Genomic DNA, 17,438 nt, shown 5'->3' with positions numbered 1-17,438 from the left:
CTGAGTTTTATAATTTGTACTGCTCTACTAGTATCAGTGTACTTTTTTCGTTAAAGTTACATATCTGTCCCAAAGCAGCCTTTCTACTTATGCAGTAATGCACTTGGATTATATTGCGCATCACAGCAGTAGTAAATATAAAATAATTTTACTTGACTTCAATAGATACAATAAGGTAAGTGTTTTGATATGGGCTGTTTGCATGGCTGGCACTTTAAGCTATTGTTTAAGGAAAGGAATTTTTTCCACAAATGTTTTAATTTACTGTCTTGATCCAGTTGTATATTAAACATTGAGTAGCTGTCATAATGCAGTATGATTGGTAGTTTTTACCTAGAACACATGGTATTATCTCAGCACATACAATCTGTTGTATCCCAGTTAGTGGTATGTAGTCAAAAATGTCATTTAACATTTTTTGCAAGAGAACAGCCCTTGGGGACAGAAGGGGTGGGATCCATAAAAGCTCTTACTGTGCGAGTGACTTGCCCACAAAAATGCCTGTTTTAAAGCTCCATTTCACTGTAGTAATGCCCCTTCATCAAGGTTAAGTATTTATGAGTCACATCCACTACACAGGTTGGCAATCACAGCTAAGTTGTCTTGTACATGCAGCTGCAAACAGGACACTAAACAACCTTACTAAGATTCAAAGTGCTACTGGAGAATCACAGTCATGGTGTCATGTACCTGCAGCTCCACAGAGCACATTAGGTAACCTTGCTCTGATTCATGCTTCTACTGGAGAATCACAGCCAAGTTGCCTTGTACATACAGCTGTAAAAAGAACACTAAACTACCTTACTATGATCCATAGTGCTGCTCGGAAATCACACTCAAATTGCCATTTACCTACAGCTCCGCAGAGTGCACTAGGTAACCTTGTTCTGATTCATAGAGCTATTCGGGAATCTGAACAATGTTGCCTAGTATGCTTCTACTGTGAAATCACAGTCAAGTTGCCTTGTATATAAAGATTCACACAGCGTACTAGACAACCTTGTTCAAATTCATAGTGCTGCTATAGCCAACTGTGCAGCTCTGCAGTGCTAATGCAAAAAAAAGGTTAAAGAGTAGCTTGTAGATGTGATTGCTTGGGGAGCGGGGCAGGGACTATATTACTGAGGCCCCTTAAATAGCTCAGTTCACTACCTGTTTAAGATGTTTACATAGTATGGAGGTGCTACATGCTGTACTTTGCAAATAATAATAAAGAGCAGTTTAGAAAATGTGTAGATATATGTCACTAGTTAAGAGCATGTCTCTATGCATTCATATGGGAGGAATTTATGCAGGGAAGTGGAAGTGGAAGTGGAGGAGCTTTAACCCAAATATATTGCTGACCCAGGTAAGTAATACTGTGTGTATAAAGTGTGTTCCTCTTTGTTTGTGGGTTTATGTGACTGCAGATACAATTTGTGTGTGTGTGTGTGTGTGTGTGTGTGTGTGTGTGTGTGTGCGTGTGTGTGTGTGTGTGTGTGTGTGTGTGTGTGTGTGTCTCTGTGTCTGTGTGTCTGTGTGTGTGTGTGTGTGTGTGTGTGTGTGTGTGTGTGTGTGTGTGTGTGTGTGTGTGTGTGTGTGTGTGTTCTGGGAGGGGGCAGGGGAGGAGTGGGAGCTGATAGACCACCTGGGGATATTTCCCTTTCCACACAAAGCAGTATGTCTCAGGCAGTGGAGGACAGCAGCAGGATTTGGAAAGGGATTGAGGAAGGGGCTGGTACAAGTTGCATACTGTGTGTGTCTGTGTATGTCACTGTATCTCTCTGCCGTTGTGGGGGAACAGGGATGTCTGTACATTTAAGTGTGATTTGAGGAGTTGTGCTACTTATTAGTGCATGCTGTCAGAAAGCACTGCAGAACTGTTCATTTGGGTGATTTGTAGTGATGCAAGTTCCCCAGTAATGGGATGCTGGCCTTGTGAAAATGTGATTGAATTGCAAAACAGTGCTATGGTGCAAGTGAATACATTAGTACAGTCAGTCGTACCTGTGCACCTCTTTCTGTAAATGCTAGACACCATTGTAGACTGGGCAACAGGAACAAAATGTGCAAATCACAACACATAATAAATAACTTATAGACAATATAGTGAGCTAAAAGTAAGTTAATGTAGTATTAATAAGCACAGAGCATGGGTAATTACAAATGTGAATCACTGCTTACGCTTTGTGTTACACATGAATGACTACAATGGTAGTAGCATTTGATGCACAGGTGATCCTCCATGGCCTAATGTGGAAGTACACTGAAGTTTGACTCAGTGTCAGCTAATAAGAAAAAAGATTAGCTCATATGAACTGCAGATAATGGGAAATATCATGCCTTAGACAAAGGGAGAGTACTGTCAGTTTGGTGTATTTATGTATAGTGCTGGTGATCTATGCATATAAATAAGGTTCTTAGTCATGTTTACACATAACTGAATCACATTCTGTGCACTTTTTAAATAAGGCCCTTCATCTATCAGTTTTGAAATCTGCCGTCCTATCCTCCAGTAATGACAGATTTTTTGTTACTTTACTTGATACATTGTAACAGTATTATGAAATGTAAGTCTTAATGCATAATAACCTGATATTCATTGCTCTTCACCAGGACAAGGTAAAAACAGTCACATCTCCCCTGGAGTCACAACTGAATGACCTTGTAGAACTGCGGAAAAAACAAATGGAAATGATTTCTGACAGCCAGGTAAATGCATAGCACATTTGTTTTCTTCTAAATCACAGTGATACCTGTATCTTTGCAGTGTTTATTTATGTACTGACTACTGCCTTGCAGCACAAAATCTTCACTGTAGAGCAAGACATCGCCTCATGGTTTGCCAGACTGTACCGGATTCTCCAGGACAAGGAAAAGCAGCTAATTCAGCAACTCAAAGAGGATGCAGCAGGTATGCAGATGGAGATGGAGGAAAACTTGAGGGAAATTATAAAACAAACAACCATACTTGAAAAGCAAATATGTGATGTTCAGTCAAAGATGGGACAAAATAATTCTCTGCTTTCTATGAAGGTAATACAAATTTCCATGTTTTTATCTCTGTCAATACACAGTAGTAATTGGCCTGCCTACAGTGGTATTTATTTCTATATGATGGATTACAGTTAAATATACTCAAACATCTCATAATAATCATGGAGAGTTGTACAGATTCCTGTGAAATAATTTAGCAATAATCCACAACTAGGTATATATAATGCAGGGTTGGTGTAATTTCTTTACAAGGGCAAAGCAAAAGTAATTAACTAAAGTTGACAGTGAGTCAGTCCTGCATTACTCACACAAAAATGAGTTATTGCTATTCTACAATATTATTTAAAATAAAAAGTCTTACATTTTCAAAATAATATCATTATATAAACAGACTTCAGTACTCTTTTGCAGGCTTCCGGTAGTTGGGATTATCCAAGATGTATACTGTGCACGTTCCAGCTCTGTAAATGGCTGCACAGAAAATTGCTCCATGAAAGTAAGCCAACTGTACAAAAACTAGTCAATGGTATGAAAAATCTAATATGCACAGTGCATTGCTGCCCGTTTCTTTCTTTCTTTTTTTTTTTTTTTTTTTAATTAATTATTGAGGAGTCTGTGTCCTTCGCAACTGTTGAGATTTTCACAGAATGTTCAGATGTTTGCCTAATATTTATTGTTTGGTCTTTATAAAAGCTCTGTTTTTCTGGCCAATCAATGATGATTAAAGTAACTATATAATGACAGCCATATCCAGTAATAACATAAGAGATTGTGAGTTATGCTGTGGACATTCCTGGTATCAAAATTCATGTTTTTTTTTTTTTTGTTTTGTTTTGTTTTTTTTACCATTTAAATTCTGTGCTTATCATCATGGAGAAAGTAAGTTAACCAAACTTCTTTGTGTAAGAAATGCTTAATTTGCAATGAGCGTGCTGACTGGTCTGTACAATTAGCATGCACATTGATGAATATTAAATTAGTTTAATCAGTCAGTGCTGTACATTTCAGCTTTTTTGCTTGAGAGTTTTGGACAAAGCCAAAAACTATGGGAGAAAGAGCCAGAATTAGGCATACTTTTTAAAATATTTTTCTAACTCATTTTAAAAGTTAATATAAGGAGAACCTTTGTATCTATATGCATTTTCTAAATGATAGGAAATATTAAACTCACCTGGAATTATTGAGTGACTGTTTAAAGGTTGGTGATTTACCAGAAATTAAGAATTTCTACAAGCAGAGGTGTGTATGACTAGTCTAGTCACTAAAGTATTGTAGAGTGACTGAACTTGTTTCTGTGAGGATATGCTGAATTTACAAGCTGTCCAATCAGCATGCAGAGTTTTGAATATTAATAACCATGTATTGCAAAATTTAGCAATAATCCATGACTCTGTTGGGTCTATTAGCATTTACCCACCATTGATGCAGTTTGATAGCAAGGGTCAAGCCCGAATGATTAAACAAAGCCAGTCATGGGTAAATCCTGACAAACAGGAGTCAATTATTGTTATTATACAATTATATTATTAAGAAAGAAATCACTTTCCTTTCTTAAATAATGTCATTGTATTATGGCACTTTACTGTTTATCCTACCTTTGTATCAATGTCTGCACAGTAACTCAGTGCAGTGCAAGAGAAGGGAATGAACTGTTCTCTCTCTTTGCGGTTAATATACATATAACATTTTAATAAAAGAGCAGGCTTTGGAATCATACAATTTCAGAGTTAGTATGAAACTGTAATGTTTTAACATTATTGACTGATAAAAATCCTAAGCAATTTAACAGAAAATCAAAAATTTTATGTGGTACAGGATGAAAACCTAAGAAAAATATGTGCCATTCTGTAAAATGTCTGGGCAGTTGTGAGGGATGGTTAAAGAAACTATGAGCGACTATATTACAGATAATCATAAGTCTCAGCTGTCCAGACTTTTGCAAAATATCCCTTAATGCCTCATATTTCTGCCCTGTCTGATGTAAAAGGTTTCACTGTCAAGTAAAATAGCATAACTCAATAGAAAGCCAGCATAACTCAGTAGAAAGCCAGCTTCTGAACAAGACTTCAACAGATAGATGTTTTTCTTTTGGGTATGCTTGATTTACATTGGGCTCACTGACTGGGTGTCTAATGAACATGCACACCTTTGAATACTAATGTCCATTTACTGTATAATTTTTATTTTATTTATTTTTTCATTTTTGTTAGCCAGGTAAGTAGACTGGTCATCAAGCCCTTTTTATCCATGACCAAGGCCCATGGAGAAACTGAAAAAAAGTATTACTTCACAAGATAAACTAGCATACAGAAGAATTGTAAATTGCCAAATGCGCTTAATATTGAACTAGTACTTTAATGTATAAAGTGTTAACAGATCAGGAAATTTACTGATTTGCTTTGAAGTATTGTTATAAAAAACATAAACAAAGTCAACTTTTATGCATTTCAAATTTGGTATTGACATAAGGCACATACTGACTGATTACTTTGAAGATGTTCTTTTAGTTTAGCAGTAAACAGGCCCAATGTATGTCATTTCCTTATAACTGTAGCAAGGCAATTCCAAATAGCAAGACCCAGCTCAGAAAAGGGTATTTTCACTATGGAGGTTTTGAAGCTTGGTTGGGTTTCTTTGAGGTCATCTCTGAAAAAATATCTTTGCTGCTTAATGGATAATTTTGTTTTTAAAGGAAGACGTAGCCCTAGTTTGACTATTTTAAATAATTGCACAGTAGTGTTGCTTTTCCGTCTTATTAATAGCCAATTCAAACATTCAGTAAGGTCACAGTAATAGGTGTGGTTGTCAGTAAGTAGAACAAGTCTACAGATTGTCTTTAGTGCTGTCTGTATATTGTGGGGTTGTGCTACAATGAAAAGTTATTAAAAGGAGGCTGTCTTCCAGTTCTGGGGAGCAGGACAGTTCTTGGTATGCACAATGAGCAGAAGGAGAAACAGGATAAGATATCTGGTAACATAGCTTTAATTGTGCAAATGTTTTTGCTAACAACATTGGATATATGTTGTAAAAAAGTTACTATGGCATCTAAGGTTATCCCCCATATAAATTTGTCAGAAATGTGGTAAAGCACTGCAGTGCTTGTCAGTTACCAACAAACGTCAGACTGAGTGGAGCTGTTGGACATGCTCCACTTACAGAAATCCCAATCCCTCAGAGCCACATGCTCCAGGGATCTAAACCTTGTCATCATAATGAACAAAACATGCTGGAGGGATAGGTTCCTGATGCAGAGACTCCTCATACTGTGGAATAGACTGCCCATACATGTCAAGGAGAGTGCCTCCTTGGCCCTCTTCAAAAGGAACCTTGACATTTGGATGGGATATAGGAAATTCACCCCAGGGATCATGTCAGTCGCCCTGCTAGACAGGGGTCCAGGGAAGTAAATATTATGGGAAGAAATATCCAGGGAATTGTTATGGCTAGGCTTGTATAGGCCCTAGGGCCAATAGCCTAGTACCAACCTATGAACCTATGAGAAATGTCTGTGTATCATCAAAGACCATAATATTGCTCTTAAATGAATTAACTAGCAGACTATAATGATACGTTCATTTACACAGAACAGTGAAACTGGTTGCAGCTTTTGTTGCAGGGCAGCAACATTTCTACTATATTCAAAGAGTAGAGGCTTGTCAGTATACATAACTACCCTGAGAACTGGAAGGTCATTGGTTATGTCATTAATGAGAGTTACAGTTACAGAGAGTGATTGATTGGCCCCAAAAGGTGCTGGATAGAGTAGACAGGAAAACAAGAAGGATGCTTCATGCTCATCAAATGATTTATAAAAAGCAAGAAGTTTTCCTGTTCGATTCACGGCTGGAGTCCCTTCTGTGTGGAGTCTGCATGTCCTCCCCGTGGTCAAGTGGCCTCCGAAAGGCATGCGTGAATGGGCGTGCCTTTGCTGAAGGTTGGGCATCAGGCTGGCAACTCGGAACCATAAAAATATCTACTGCGGACTTGAGTTCCTCTGTGGTGACCCCTAACCGGGAAAAGCCAAAAAGACAAACAACTGCATACCAAGATTATATATTCCCAGTTCCAAAGGAGATACGGGCCTCCTTGAAATTTATTACATGTATAGATCTGCAATCCTGGGACTGCATACATATCTGCTGACCTCACAAGACCCAAACATAGTGAAAGTTTTGAAACATGAGAAGAATACATCTAAGATGACTTCCCTTCTTGGTCTAGCAGAAACATATCAGCATCAAGCAGGAATAGAAATCAAACCAGAAGTAAATAAAAGTCAGGCAGCAACTGAATGTGCCAAAAAACAAAAGAAAGAATATAAGGTGAAGGATCAGATGAGAAGGCAAGAAATGTGGAAATCCATAAATATAATTGGAAGTATAGAAAACTCCTGAAACAACCTCATGTTGATCAGGATAGAATGCAGGAATGGTTAAGGACAGGCAAATTCAAACCAAAGGATGAAAGGTTCATATTGGCTGCCTAAGATAGTGGACTGCACACATGTCGGTTTACAAATTCCATTGAACATAAAGGAGAAATGGACAGATGAAGTTTTGTAACACAGAATTGGAAACAGTTGCATACCTTGTTGCTGGCTGTGACATAATCCAAAATTAGGCACCGGAGACCAGCAGTTCCAACACACAAGTAATTTAATGTTCAAACACAGCAAAAGGAACAAACATCTACATATGTAGATGTTTGTTCCTTTTGCTGTGTTTGAACATTAAATTACTTGTGTGTTGGAACTGCTGGTCTCCGGTGCCTTATTTTGGATTACTAGTTACGTTTTGGGCACTTTCACCACATCTTTGTTGTTTAGTAGTTCTGGCTGTGACATACTAATGGCAGAAGGACTGTTTACTGAAAGGCATAATAATGTGGCAAGACTATTGTCCTGGGGATTGTGCAAATATTATAATATTAAAGTAGCTGAAACAATGGAAACATGAGCCACAAAGCATACTAGAAAATGAAGTCTACATCACAAGTGATCACTCATTACCAATGGTTCAAAAGATAGATACGAGAAAACCAGATATAGTGGTCCATGAAAAGAAGACAAAAGTAACATTGATCATTGAAATCACTACACCCACTGACTACAGTGTCTTGCGTACAGAGAGACACAAAGTCATAAAATGTCAGGATTTGCAGGCAGAAATGAGAGCAATATGGAAGAAAGGTACCCAGACAGTTCCAATAGTAGCAGGAGCAACAGGTCTTATAAAAAAGAATTTACAGTTGTATTTAGATATGTTACCAATACAATTAACTCCATACGGATTGCAGAAGGAGTCATTACACATTGCAAGTGCTGTGAAGAGCACTTCTGGCCGACATCAAAGATTGAAATAATACTAATTACATGAACTTTAATCATACTTTGACTTAGGAATGGGGTCCATTCCCATCATGGTATTAGAAACCCAACAGACTTGGAGAAATTAAAAAAAAGAGTGAAAAGAAAATAATGCCACAAAAATTAATCCTAGGGTACATGGTTCAGATGGGGAGATACTGGAGTATATCTGATATTTTCTATTTTCAGGGTAACTTTGGAACCATTTTAGTGTAGAGGTTCCAGAGTTAAGTTTGCTGAGTAATTTAGTAGTAAGTGTTTCCCCAGTTTGATAACTCTGGTAAATTGAACAACCCTTACATGAATCATGTAATGGTATCAGTGGCAGTATATAAGGCAGCCATGGTACTGAAAGAGTTACTGAACCCACGTTACTCATCATAAACAGAACATATTTATTTGTATGGCCAAGCAGTTGCTTGTAACCCAGATTTTCAGATATTTTTATTAAAGGACATATGTTGATAATGGGTATGTAAACTATGTTCTTTTGGATAAGGAATCTCAAATAGTGACATGCATGAAAGATGCAGGAAATATGTCAAAAATAAGGATAAATTCTGAATCAGTAAGTATCTTTTCAATGTAAGTAAATGCCATTGTAAGGAATGAAGGATAAAGTTTGGAAAATTTTACCTTAATTTAGAATTGAAGTTGTTTAATGGTTTTTTAATTTCCTTGACAGTTGTTTGAAATAGAATGTATGAAGAGTTGCATTTAGCTCCAAGTAAAACTGCATGGTACTAAAAGGACTGTTGGTGCAGTGCTTAGAAGTCAGGGCAGGAAATAAAGAGTTGTTTCAGAGAACCATCTTTGAGGCAAAGCTGATCTTTAGCACTTTAAAGAACTGACTGAGAAACCATAGCAAGTAGTATATGTTTACTTCATGGATAAGGCATGTTAGGAGTAAGAAAGTCTAGTTGTGTTATTCTGAAGAATGGGCTAAAAAACAAAGCAGTCACAAAAACAAATGCTTATTTGTCTAACTATATATTGGTGTGTGTGGGGGGGGGGCATTTTATTTACTTATGTATTTATTTATTTATAGTCACTGTTGCTGACATTGTCCCCAACCTACCTCTAAATGACTTGAAATGCCCCAGGATGACTCATCCATTTGCGGGTCTCTCCCTTTCTGGAGTAAACTGCCTTTCAGCCATAGGTAGAGACACAGCTAGTCATACTGTGAATTCTGGTTTTTCTCGATACCCTATATTTTAAGTAAAAATGAGCATGACCTGACAGACGTGAATTAGAGCAGGCTTTTCTTTTGTGATACATAATGTTTCCTGATTTCTATCTACTTGTACTCAAGTCTTAGTCCTATGATATGTATAAGGAGCTGAAACTAAGGGTAGTATCCCATGTCTTCCCACCATGAGGAGCTACCTCTTTCTAGTGATGCTCTAAAGCTGGGATCCACTTGGTAATTAAAGGTCACCAGCAATACAAGCAAATGCCTTGCACTCATTACACCCATAACAACAGACAGCATAATAAAAACATATGTATTTATGTATTTTTAACTTCTGATAAGTCTAGATGCTATGTCCTAAGGGGCATAGCTTTTTTACAGCTGAGGTGTGTGTGTGTGTGTGTGTGTGTGTGTGTGTGTGTGTGTGTGTGTGTGTGTGTTTTACTAATTTTATACTTGAAAGCAGTATGCAGTGGCACTACATTTCACTGGATTAATAGACAGTACACTGTGGTTAACTTATTAATACCAAAGTGGTGTGGAATATCAAACCTGTTGCAGCTTACACATATCGTATATTCCAGAGCATTTTCTGAAAATCAAACTTAAAAAGGAAAATATAAACAAAAGTAAATATTTTATGAACAGTAAAAGCTATTTAAACTATACAAATTACAATGTTATCAGTAAGATGCATCATTTGCAGTGATAATAGTCTGCATTCATGGTCTTCCCATAAATGCTATAATATATTATAATGCACCAAACCCAAAATTATATTTTTTTGCTAAAATTTCACAAACAGTTTTTCATATCTTTGAAACTGTAGAACCTAAACACACTGCACACTAAGAAACTCTGGAACAAAGCAACCCACCCAAAGGCAAGGTAAAGCAGCTCCATGACCACAGCTTGTCACAATTCAAATCTTTATTAAGTGCAAAGATTAAAAAATAATAATATAAGCACTTTCATCTGCCTCTGCAGACTTCATCAGATACAAATGGATAAAATCAAACAAATGAATTTAAATAAAAAACACCCATAAATATATTAGTACACACCCACCCCTTCCAACAGCATTTAAAGTGGCACAACACCTTTTTTCCTTTTATCTGCACACCATATAAATACAATGTATAACAATACTAAAATGCTTGTATTAAAAAACACCTTTTTTAGCATGTTACTTCAATGAAACTTTAAAAAAACATGTAAATGGTTATCACATTCAATAAATATTTAAATAATTTTTAACTTTTAAAGTTCAAAGAATAAACATTAATAATATCATTATTTATGCATATTTTATAATGTACATGTACAGATTTGTGGATTAATGCTGGGTTTGGTCCCCTTGTAAACTATATGGGCCTGATTGGTTAACTTGGTGGGAGTCAAACCCTGCACCTTCAGTTTTGAGACGAGCACCTCAACCATTATGTTATTATTTCTTCCACTGGATTTATGTTTAATCTTTGAACTTTAAAAGTTAAATATTATTTAAATATTTATTGATTGAGATACCCATTTACATTTTTATACTTTGATTTTTATAAGGGTATAAAATATTAATTTAAGTAGTAAAGTTTTATTGAAGTAACTTGCTAAAAAGGTGTTTTTAATACAAGCATTTTACTATTGTTATACGTTGTATTTATATGGTGTGCAGATTAAAGGGAAAAAGGTGTTGGGCCATGTTAAATGCTGTTGGAAGGGGAGGGTGTGTACTAATATATTGATGAATGTCATTTATTTAAATTAATTCATTTGATTTTATCCATTTCTGATGAAGTCTGGAGAGGCAGAAGAAAGCCCTTATATTATGATTTTCTAATCTTTGCACTTAATAAAGATTTGGATTTGTGACAAGCTGTTGTGACGTGCTGTAATGAATGCCACCACCAAATGTGGAGGATGGGTGTCACCAGTGACGCCCACTTTGAAGAATGATGTGACACTGCTGTCTTTCCAAATGTGAAGTGATAACACGGAAGTGCACACAAGTCTGTTTTAGTGTTTCAGTCAACGTACAACCTGGCTGTAAGAGCTTAAAGGGAACATGTACTGCTTTCCTGGGTATGGACAACCTACAGTCCCAGACTGCACTGTACACTGTTCACTTACATATCCTCACTGTCCTCTCTGTGAACCGGTGTTTGCCAGTACCCCCTTATCCACAGTAATTGCCTTTCATATAAAAGTATTTACTCACTCACACACACACACACACACACACACACACACACACACACACACACACACACACACACACACACGCAAGAACAACACACACACACACACACACACACACACACACACACACCATCGAAGGCTGGCAGAAGTCTTCAATTCCCTACAGATTTCTTCCTGACCTGGTAGTCCTGTCACCACTGTGAAGCAAGTCAGAGACTTTAAGTTACTAGTTGCTCTTACATAAGACCAAATAATGTTTCTTTCAGTGTAGTAAGCTGAAGCAGTTTCATAGGTGTGTGCCATACAGCATACTAATCAACACTGTACACAATAGCTACTCTCTTCTTAAGTAAACAACAGTACACAAATACACTTAGAATAAATAAATACTGTCTTCAAGAGCTTAAAGTTAGATAATGAATTATATAATAATGTAGACTATATATGGTAAAGAAAACAGTGGAAATACAGAGTAAAGTATACATAGGTTATCACGCAAGGAAAACTAAAAAGGAATAAACATAGATAGGTTACACAAAGACAATAGCTTTGACATCTGGACATACACAATGTGTCATTTTTACCATGAGAACAAACACTGCAGGTAAAAATGAGAAAAATAAAAATAGCACATTGCTTCATTCAGCCTGGCCATATCATAATTACTTCCTTTATCCTGGCATTACCCCTAGAGTCACATTTCTTTCCCCTTGAGAACCTCAAAAGAATTTCCTGCAGGCATCCCTTAAGCAATGATGCTTGAGACAAGGGAGCAGTCTTCTGTAACAATATCGCACACCCCTTCTAGATAACCCATTTCCATTATTAATGGCACTACCGCAGTGATGTTGGAGAATTGTGTTATTAATGGCACTACCACAGTGATGTTGGAGAATTGTGTTATTAATGGCACTAACGCAGTGATGTTGGAGAATCATGTTATTAATGGCACTACCACAGTGATGTTGGAGAATTGTGTTATTAATGGCACTACCACCGTGATGTTGGAGAATTGTGTTATTAATGGCACTACCGCAGTGATGTTGGAGAGTTGTGTTATTAATGGCACTACCACAGTGATGTTGGAGAATTGTGTTATTAATGGCACTACCGCAGTGATGTTGGAGAATTGTGTTATTAATGGCACTACCGCAGTGATGTTGGAGAATTGTGTTATTAATGACACTACCACAGTGATGTTGGAGAATTGTGTTATTGATGGCACTACCACAGTGATGTTGGAGAATTGTGTTATTAATAGCACTACCGCAGTGATGTTGGAGAATTGTGTTATTAATGGCACTACCGCAGTGAGGAGAATCGTGTTATTAATGGCACTACCGCAGTGATGTTGGAGAATCGTGTTATTAATGGCACTACCGCAATGATGTTGGAGAATTGTGTTATTAATGGCACTACCGCAGTGATGTTAGAGAATTGTGTTATTAATGGCACTACCGCAGTGATGTTGGAGAATTGTGTTATTAATGGCACTACCACAGTGATGTTGGAGAATTGTGTTATTAATGGCACTACCGCAGTGATGTTGGAGAATCATGTTATTAATGGCACTACCGCAGTGATGTTGGAGAATCGTGTTATTAATGGCACTACCGCAGTGATGTTGGAGAATTGTGTTATTAATGGCACTACCGCAGTGATGTTGGAGAATCGTGTTATTAATGGCACTACCGCAGTGATGTTGGAGAATTGTGTTATTAATGGCACTACCGCAGTGATGTTGGAGAATCGTGTTATTAATGGCACTACCGCAGTGATGTTGGAGAATTGTGTTATTAATGGCACTACCGCAGTGATGTTGGAGAATCGTGTTATTAATGGCACTACCGCAGTGATGTTGGAGAATCGTGTTATTAATGGCACTACCGCAGTGATGTTGGAGAATTGTGTTATTAATGGCACTACCGCAGTGATGTTGGAGAATCGTGTTATAGGACAGCAGCTCTAAACTACATGTAAGTTTTCCTTTTTGTCCACTTCCATTATATAGACATTTAAAGGGTTGAAGTCTGCAACCAAAGAAAATGTTCTACCTTACAAATACAATTGTAGTTTATGCAGACACCAAACTATATTCAAACATTCTTTCTATATGGCTGCATCTGATTCCTTCCTTGGTTGAAGCTTGCAGCTCATATACCATATAGGACACTCTTTTCCCTCTAAAGTAACCAAGCTAAGTACAGTCCCACCCTATGGTTAGAAGCATCTACTTGTACAATCAGTTACTGACCATAAGCAAGACTAGCTAATAAAGGAAGTACACTATGAGCCTTCTTCAGCTTTTGAAATGCCTGCTTACAGGCTAGTGTCCAGACAACCTTATCTAATCAGGATTGTAAATGGAGTAGCTATTGTGCTGTACTGGGGAATAGACATCCTATAGTACTTTGTTCTAGGAATGCCCATATCATTTTCTTGGCAGTAGCAGTGGGCTGTGCCTGAATTACCTCAATCTACTGGCCTAATCTCTCCATCATTTACTGTGTGACCCAGACAGGACACTTCTGCCACACCCACTTCACACTTGATAGTCAGCCCTGCCCTTTGCTATCTGCTCAAAACTTCTCTGACATGCTGTTCATGTACTGCCTAGGACCAGCTGTAAGTGGCAATATCAGTCTCTGGAAGGTTGCTGGGGCATTATTCATACCAAAAGGCAATTTTGTATACTCATACATGCCAAATGGAGTCACAAATTCTGGTCTCCCGTGGTTGAATAAGGGTTACCTGTCAGTAAGCCTTGGTTAAGTCCCACCCAAATGCTCTAGGGCTTAATTTGTCCTTGGCATTAGGTAAGCATCTGGCTCTCTGTAGCTGTGTGGATTACAGAAAACTGAACAGCTATCCTTTGACTCCATCACCACTGTTGAGGCCTGGCAACTTTTGACTCTAGGATTACTCCAATTTCCAACATGTCATTAAGTTTCCCTTTCAGAATTTCTCTAACTATTTCAGGTACTCTGTAGGAAGGTTTTGATTGGTTGCTGGTTTCCTATGTGCACATGGTACTCTGCCACGTGAGTACAAACTGGCTTATAGGTAAACATATCTCCAAATTCCATTAATATTGCCTGGACGTCCTGAACCTGGCTAGAGATTTGTTGTAGTGAGATGGCCACCCCATCCACCAATACATCAGATTGAGCATAACTAAGTTGGTCCCACCACCTTATCCTGCCACTTACTATGGGTACTAAGTACCAGGGTCTGTCTATCATTATAGGGCTTTAGCATGTTAACATGGTACAGTTTGTGCTTTGGCCTCTTGCCTGGTAACTCTATCATGTAGATGATGTCACTTACCTTTTTCAAAATGGTGAAAGGGCCTTCCCAAGTTACCTGCAGCATGTAGTGTCTAACAGGAATAAGCATCATCACCTGTTGCCCTCAAAAATACTGTCTTGTCCCTGGTTGTCCTTTCATACCAGATCTTTGGTTGCTGTTTTCCCTGTGCTATTTCACTCTTTCATCCCTGAGCTCTGTAAGACCAGTTCTGGGGTCTAGGGCATACTCCACAAGAGATGTCTTGTGGAAATCACAATCACCCTCCTACTCATTACATATTAAATACAAGTCCTCCCATTACTCTGTGACCAAACTTGAGACTTAAGGGTTTATGTTTTTAAATGAAACATGGTACATACTTAGTCGGTATGCCTAAGAGTGAAATCACCATCTTCCAAAACATGTTTCTGCCCATGAGTCCATTTTTGTTACAGCAACCAAAACCAGAAATTCATTTTTAATACCATTTTCTGTACATGATTGCACTTTGTTGCTTCTCTCTGCTGGTTGTAACAGTTACTTTTGCTAATTTTGTCTGTTTGACAATGGTCTCATTACTATGTTAGCTCTGTCATCTCTCAGATAAATCCTATTCTGAATCAGTAGTGTTTGCCAGTTATTCTGTACAGCAGGGGATGAATCAGCAACATCAAAAACTCCATACTCACTGCTAGCAATCCTACTGATTTAGAAACATCCTTGTGATCATTTTGAAAATACACAGCAATCAGGACCAGCCATTGGTCAACTGGTATCCTAGGCAAAAGGACTCCACAGTGCCCCCCGACACCACCTGATGCCCCCATTCTGGTGTATGTACATCATCCAGATTACTGGAAAAGTGCTCCTGCTACAGCAGCTCCCTAGGCAGCTGCCTAGTTTGCCTATGTCGAAGGCTGGCTATGACAGCAATAGCACTCCAATCCCATTTATGTTCCAGTTGTGAGCCTTCCACCATTTCTGCTGCACTGATTTCTGAGGATATTTCTGAGGGTAAATATCAGTTTTTCTGGCCTAGACAAAAAAATTCCAGACAACAACCCAAGGGTTCTGAGTTTAATTAGCTTCTCAGCTACCTCTTGAGGCTGCCATGAAGAAGATGGGTGTGCTTATGCTGGGAGGCAGTGTGGCATTCCAGTTTGCAAGCTGCCATGGCAGTGGCAAACACAGAATTAATTCTGGCCGTGTGTGTGTAGTTAATCAATCCGCTTTGCTGTAGCCATCACTATGCACCCAAACAAGAAATTCATAGTTGTTGCTGCAGCAATATGGGTCACACACCCCCTTACCGTTTCAGGTGTTAGACCATAACATGAAAAGCAATATTAAGAAAACCACAGATGGCTGACTGGATGTTAGCTTCAACAGTCAAATATTACATCAGAGGAATAAATCAGCCAATTGAGTTATGTGAGAGCTGATAAATGGCAGGCAGTGAGGGAGGAAAATCATACAGACAAAAAGAAAAATATTTTATCAGATTAAACTGCAGCTGTCCTGAGCAATCAGCAGTACTTGAGTTCTTATAAACTCTCCATATTAAAAACTTCTTATTCATGTTTACCTTTCTCACCAGAATGTTTAAATATTGTCTTGGTTCTTCCCTGAAAGCAGTATATGTCTAATGAGACCAAATCATGAAAGGAAAAAAAAAAAATATATATATATATATATATATATATAGTTTACCTTTACAATGTTGAGGTTCACGTGTGCAATACTCAGATGTGTAAAAGTCTGTTTTCAAAGGTATGTATTAGCAAACGACAAAATGCCAAACTCACAACAGTGGATGCTAGTGTGTATTCGCACTTGGGAATTTGGTATTTTGACTGAAAATCACACTACAGTGGGGATTGGAACATGTACCCTTTCCCTCACTGTAGTGCGATCTCACAGTTAGTATATATAATTAGCAGGTAGTGTGGAGGGAGCAGACCCCACATCGGGGGTGCAAGGGACTTGCCGTCCTGCATAACAGTCATCAGAGACATCCAGAAGCACAAAGTCGACATTCCTGAGTGTCAACTTTGTTTTAAGTAGAGTAAGACCTCATTTTTTTCTGATGTAAAGTGGAAAGATTTAACTGAACCAATCTCTCCTTGTAAGAATAATTCTTCATTGCCTGGAATTTCTAATTATGTTTTTCCTTTTCTAAATTTTTTAAACTTACAAAGCATGATTTCCTCTTTTTATAGGAGAAGTGAGATCACCGACTGGCTAAGTATCTTTCTAACAGTTCCACAGTAGTCAAATGGAAACTAAAGAATGCAAATACAAGACTGCAGGATGTAGTCTTCAGTAACTTGTAGGATTACTCATGTATGCTAAATTAACAGATGAAATATTTCACTGAATTTCCTCTATATATTTTCTAATATCTTGTGTTTTGATTTT

General features: G+C 37.8%; 1 protein-coding gene across 1 annotated transcript in view; it reads left to right on the top strand.

Annotated features, from left to right (window-relative positions):
- Positions 1 to 17,438, top strand: part of LOC122813664 (zinc-binding protein A33-like) — a 58,253-nt gene that overhangs the window by 25,422 nt on the left and 15,393 nt on the right. Inside the window, exons 2-3 of the mRNA XM_044086106.1 lie at positions 2,596 to 2,691; positions 2,782 to 3,015. Of these exons, the coding sequence (XP_043942041.1) occupies positions 2,596 to 2,691; positions 2,782 to 3,015 (330 nt within the window). The remainder of the gene's footprint in view (positions 1 to 2,595; positions 2,692 to 2,781; positions 3,016 to 17,438) is intronic.

This window comes from Protopterus annectens, chromosome 10.part0, assembly GCF_019279795.1.
Source record: "Protopterus annectens isolate FY-2018-M chromosome 10.part0, PAN1.0, whole genome shotgun sequence".
NCBI classification, from domain to species: domain Eukaryota; kingdom Metazoa; phylum Chordata; order Ceratodontiformes; family Protopteridae; genus Protopterus; species Protopterus annectens.
This window is presented reverse-complemented; position numbering and strand designations above follow the sequence as displayed.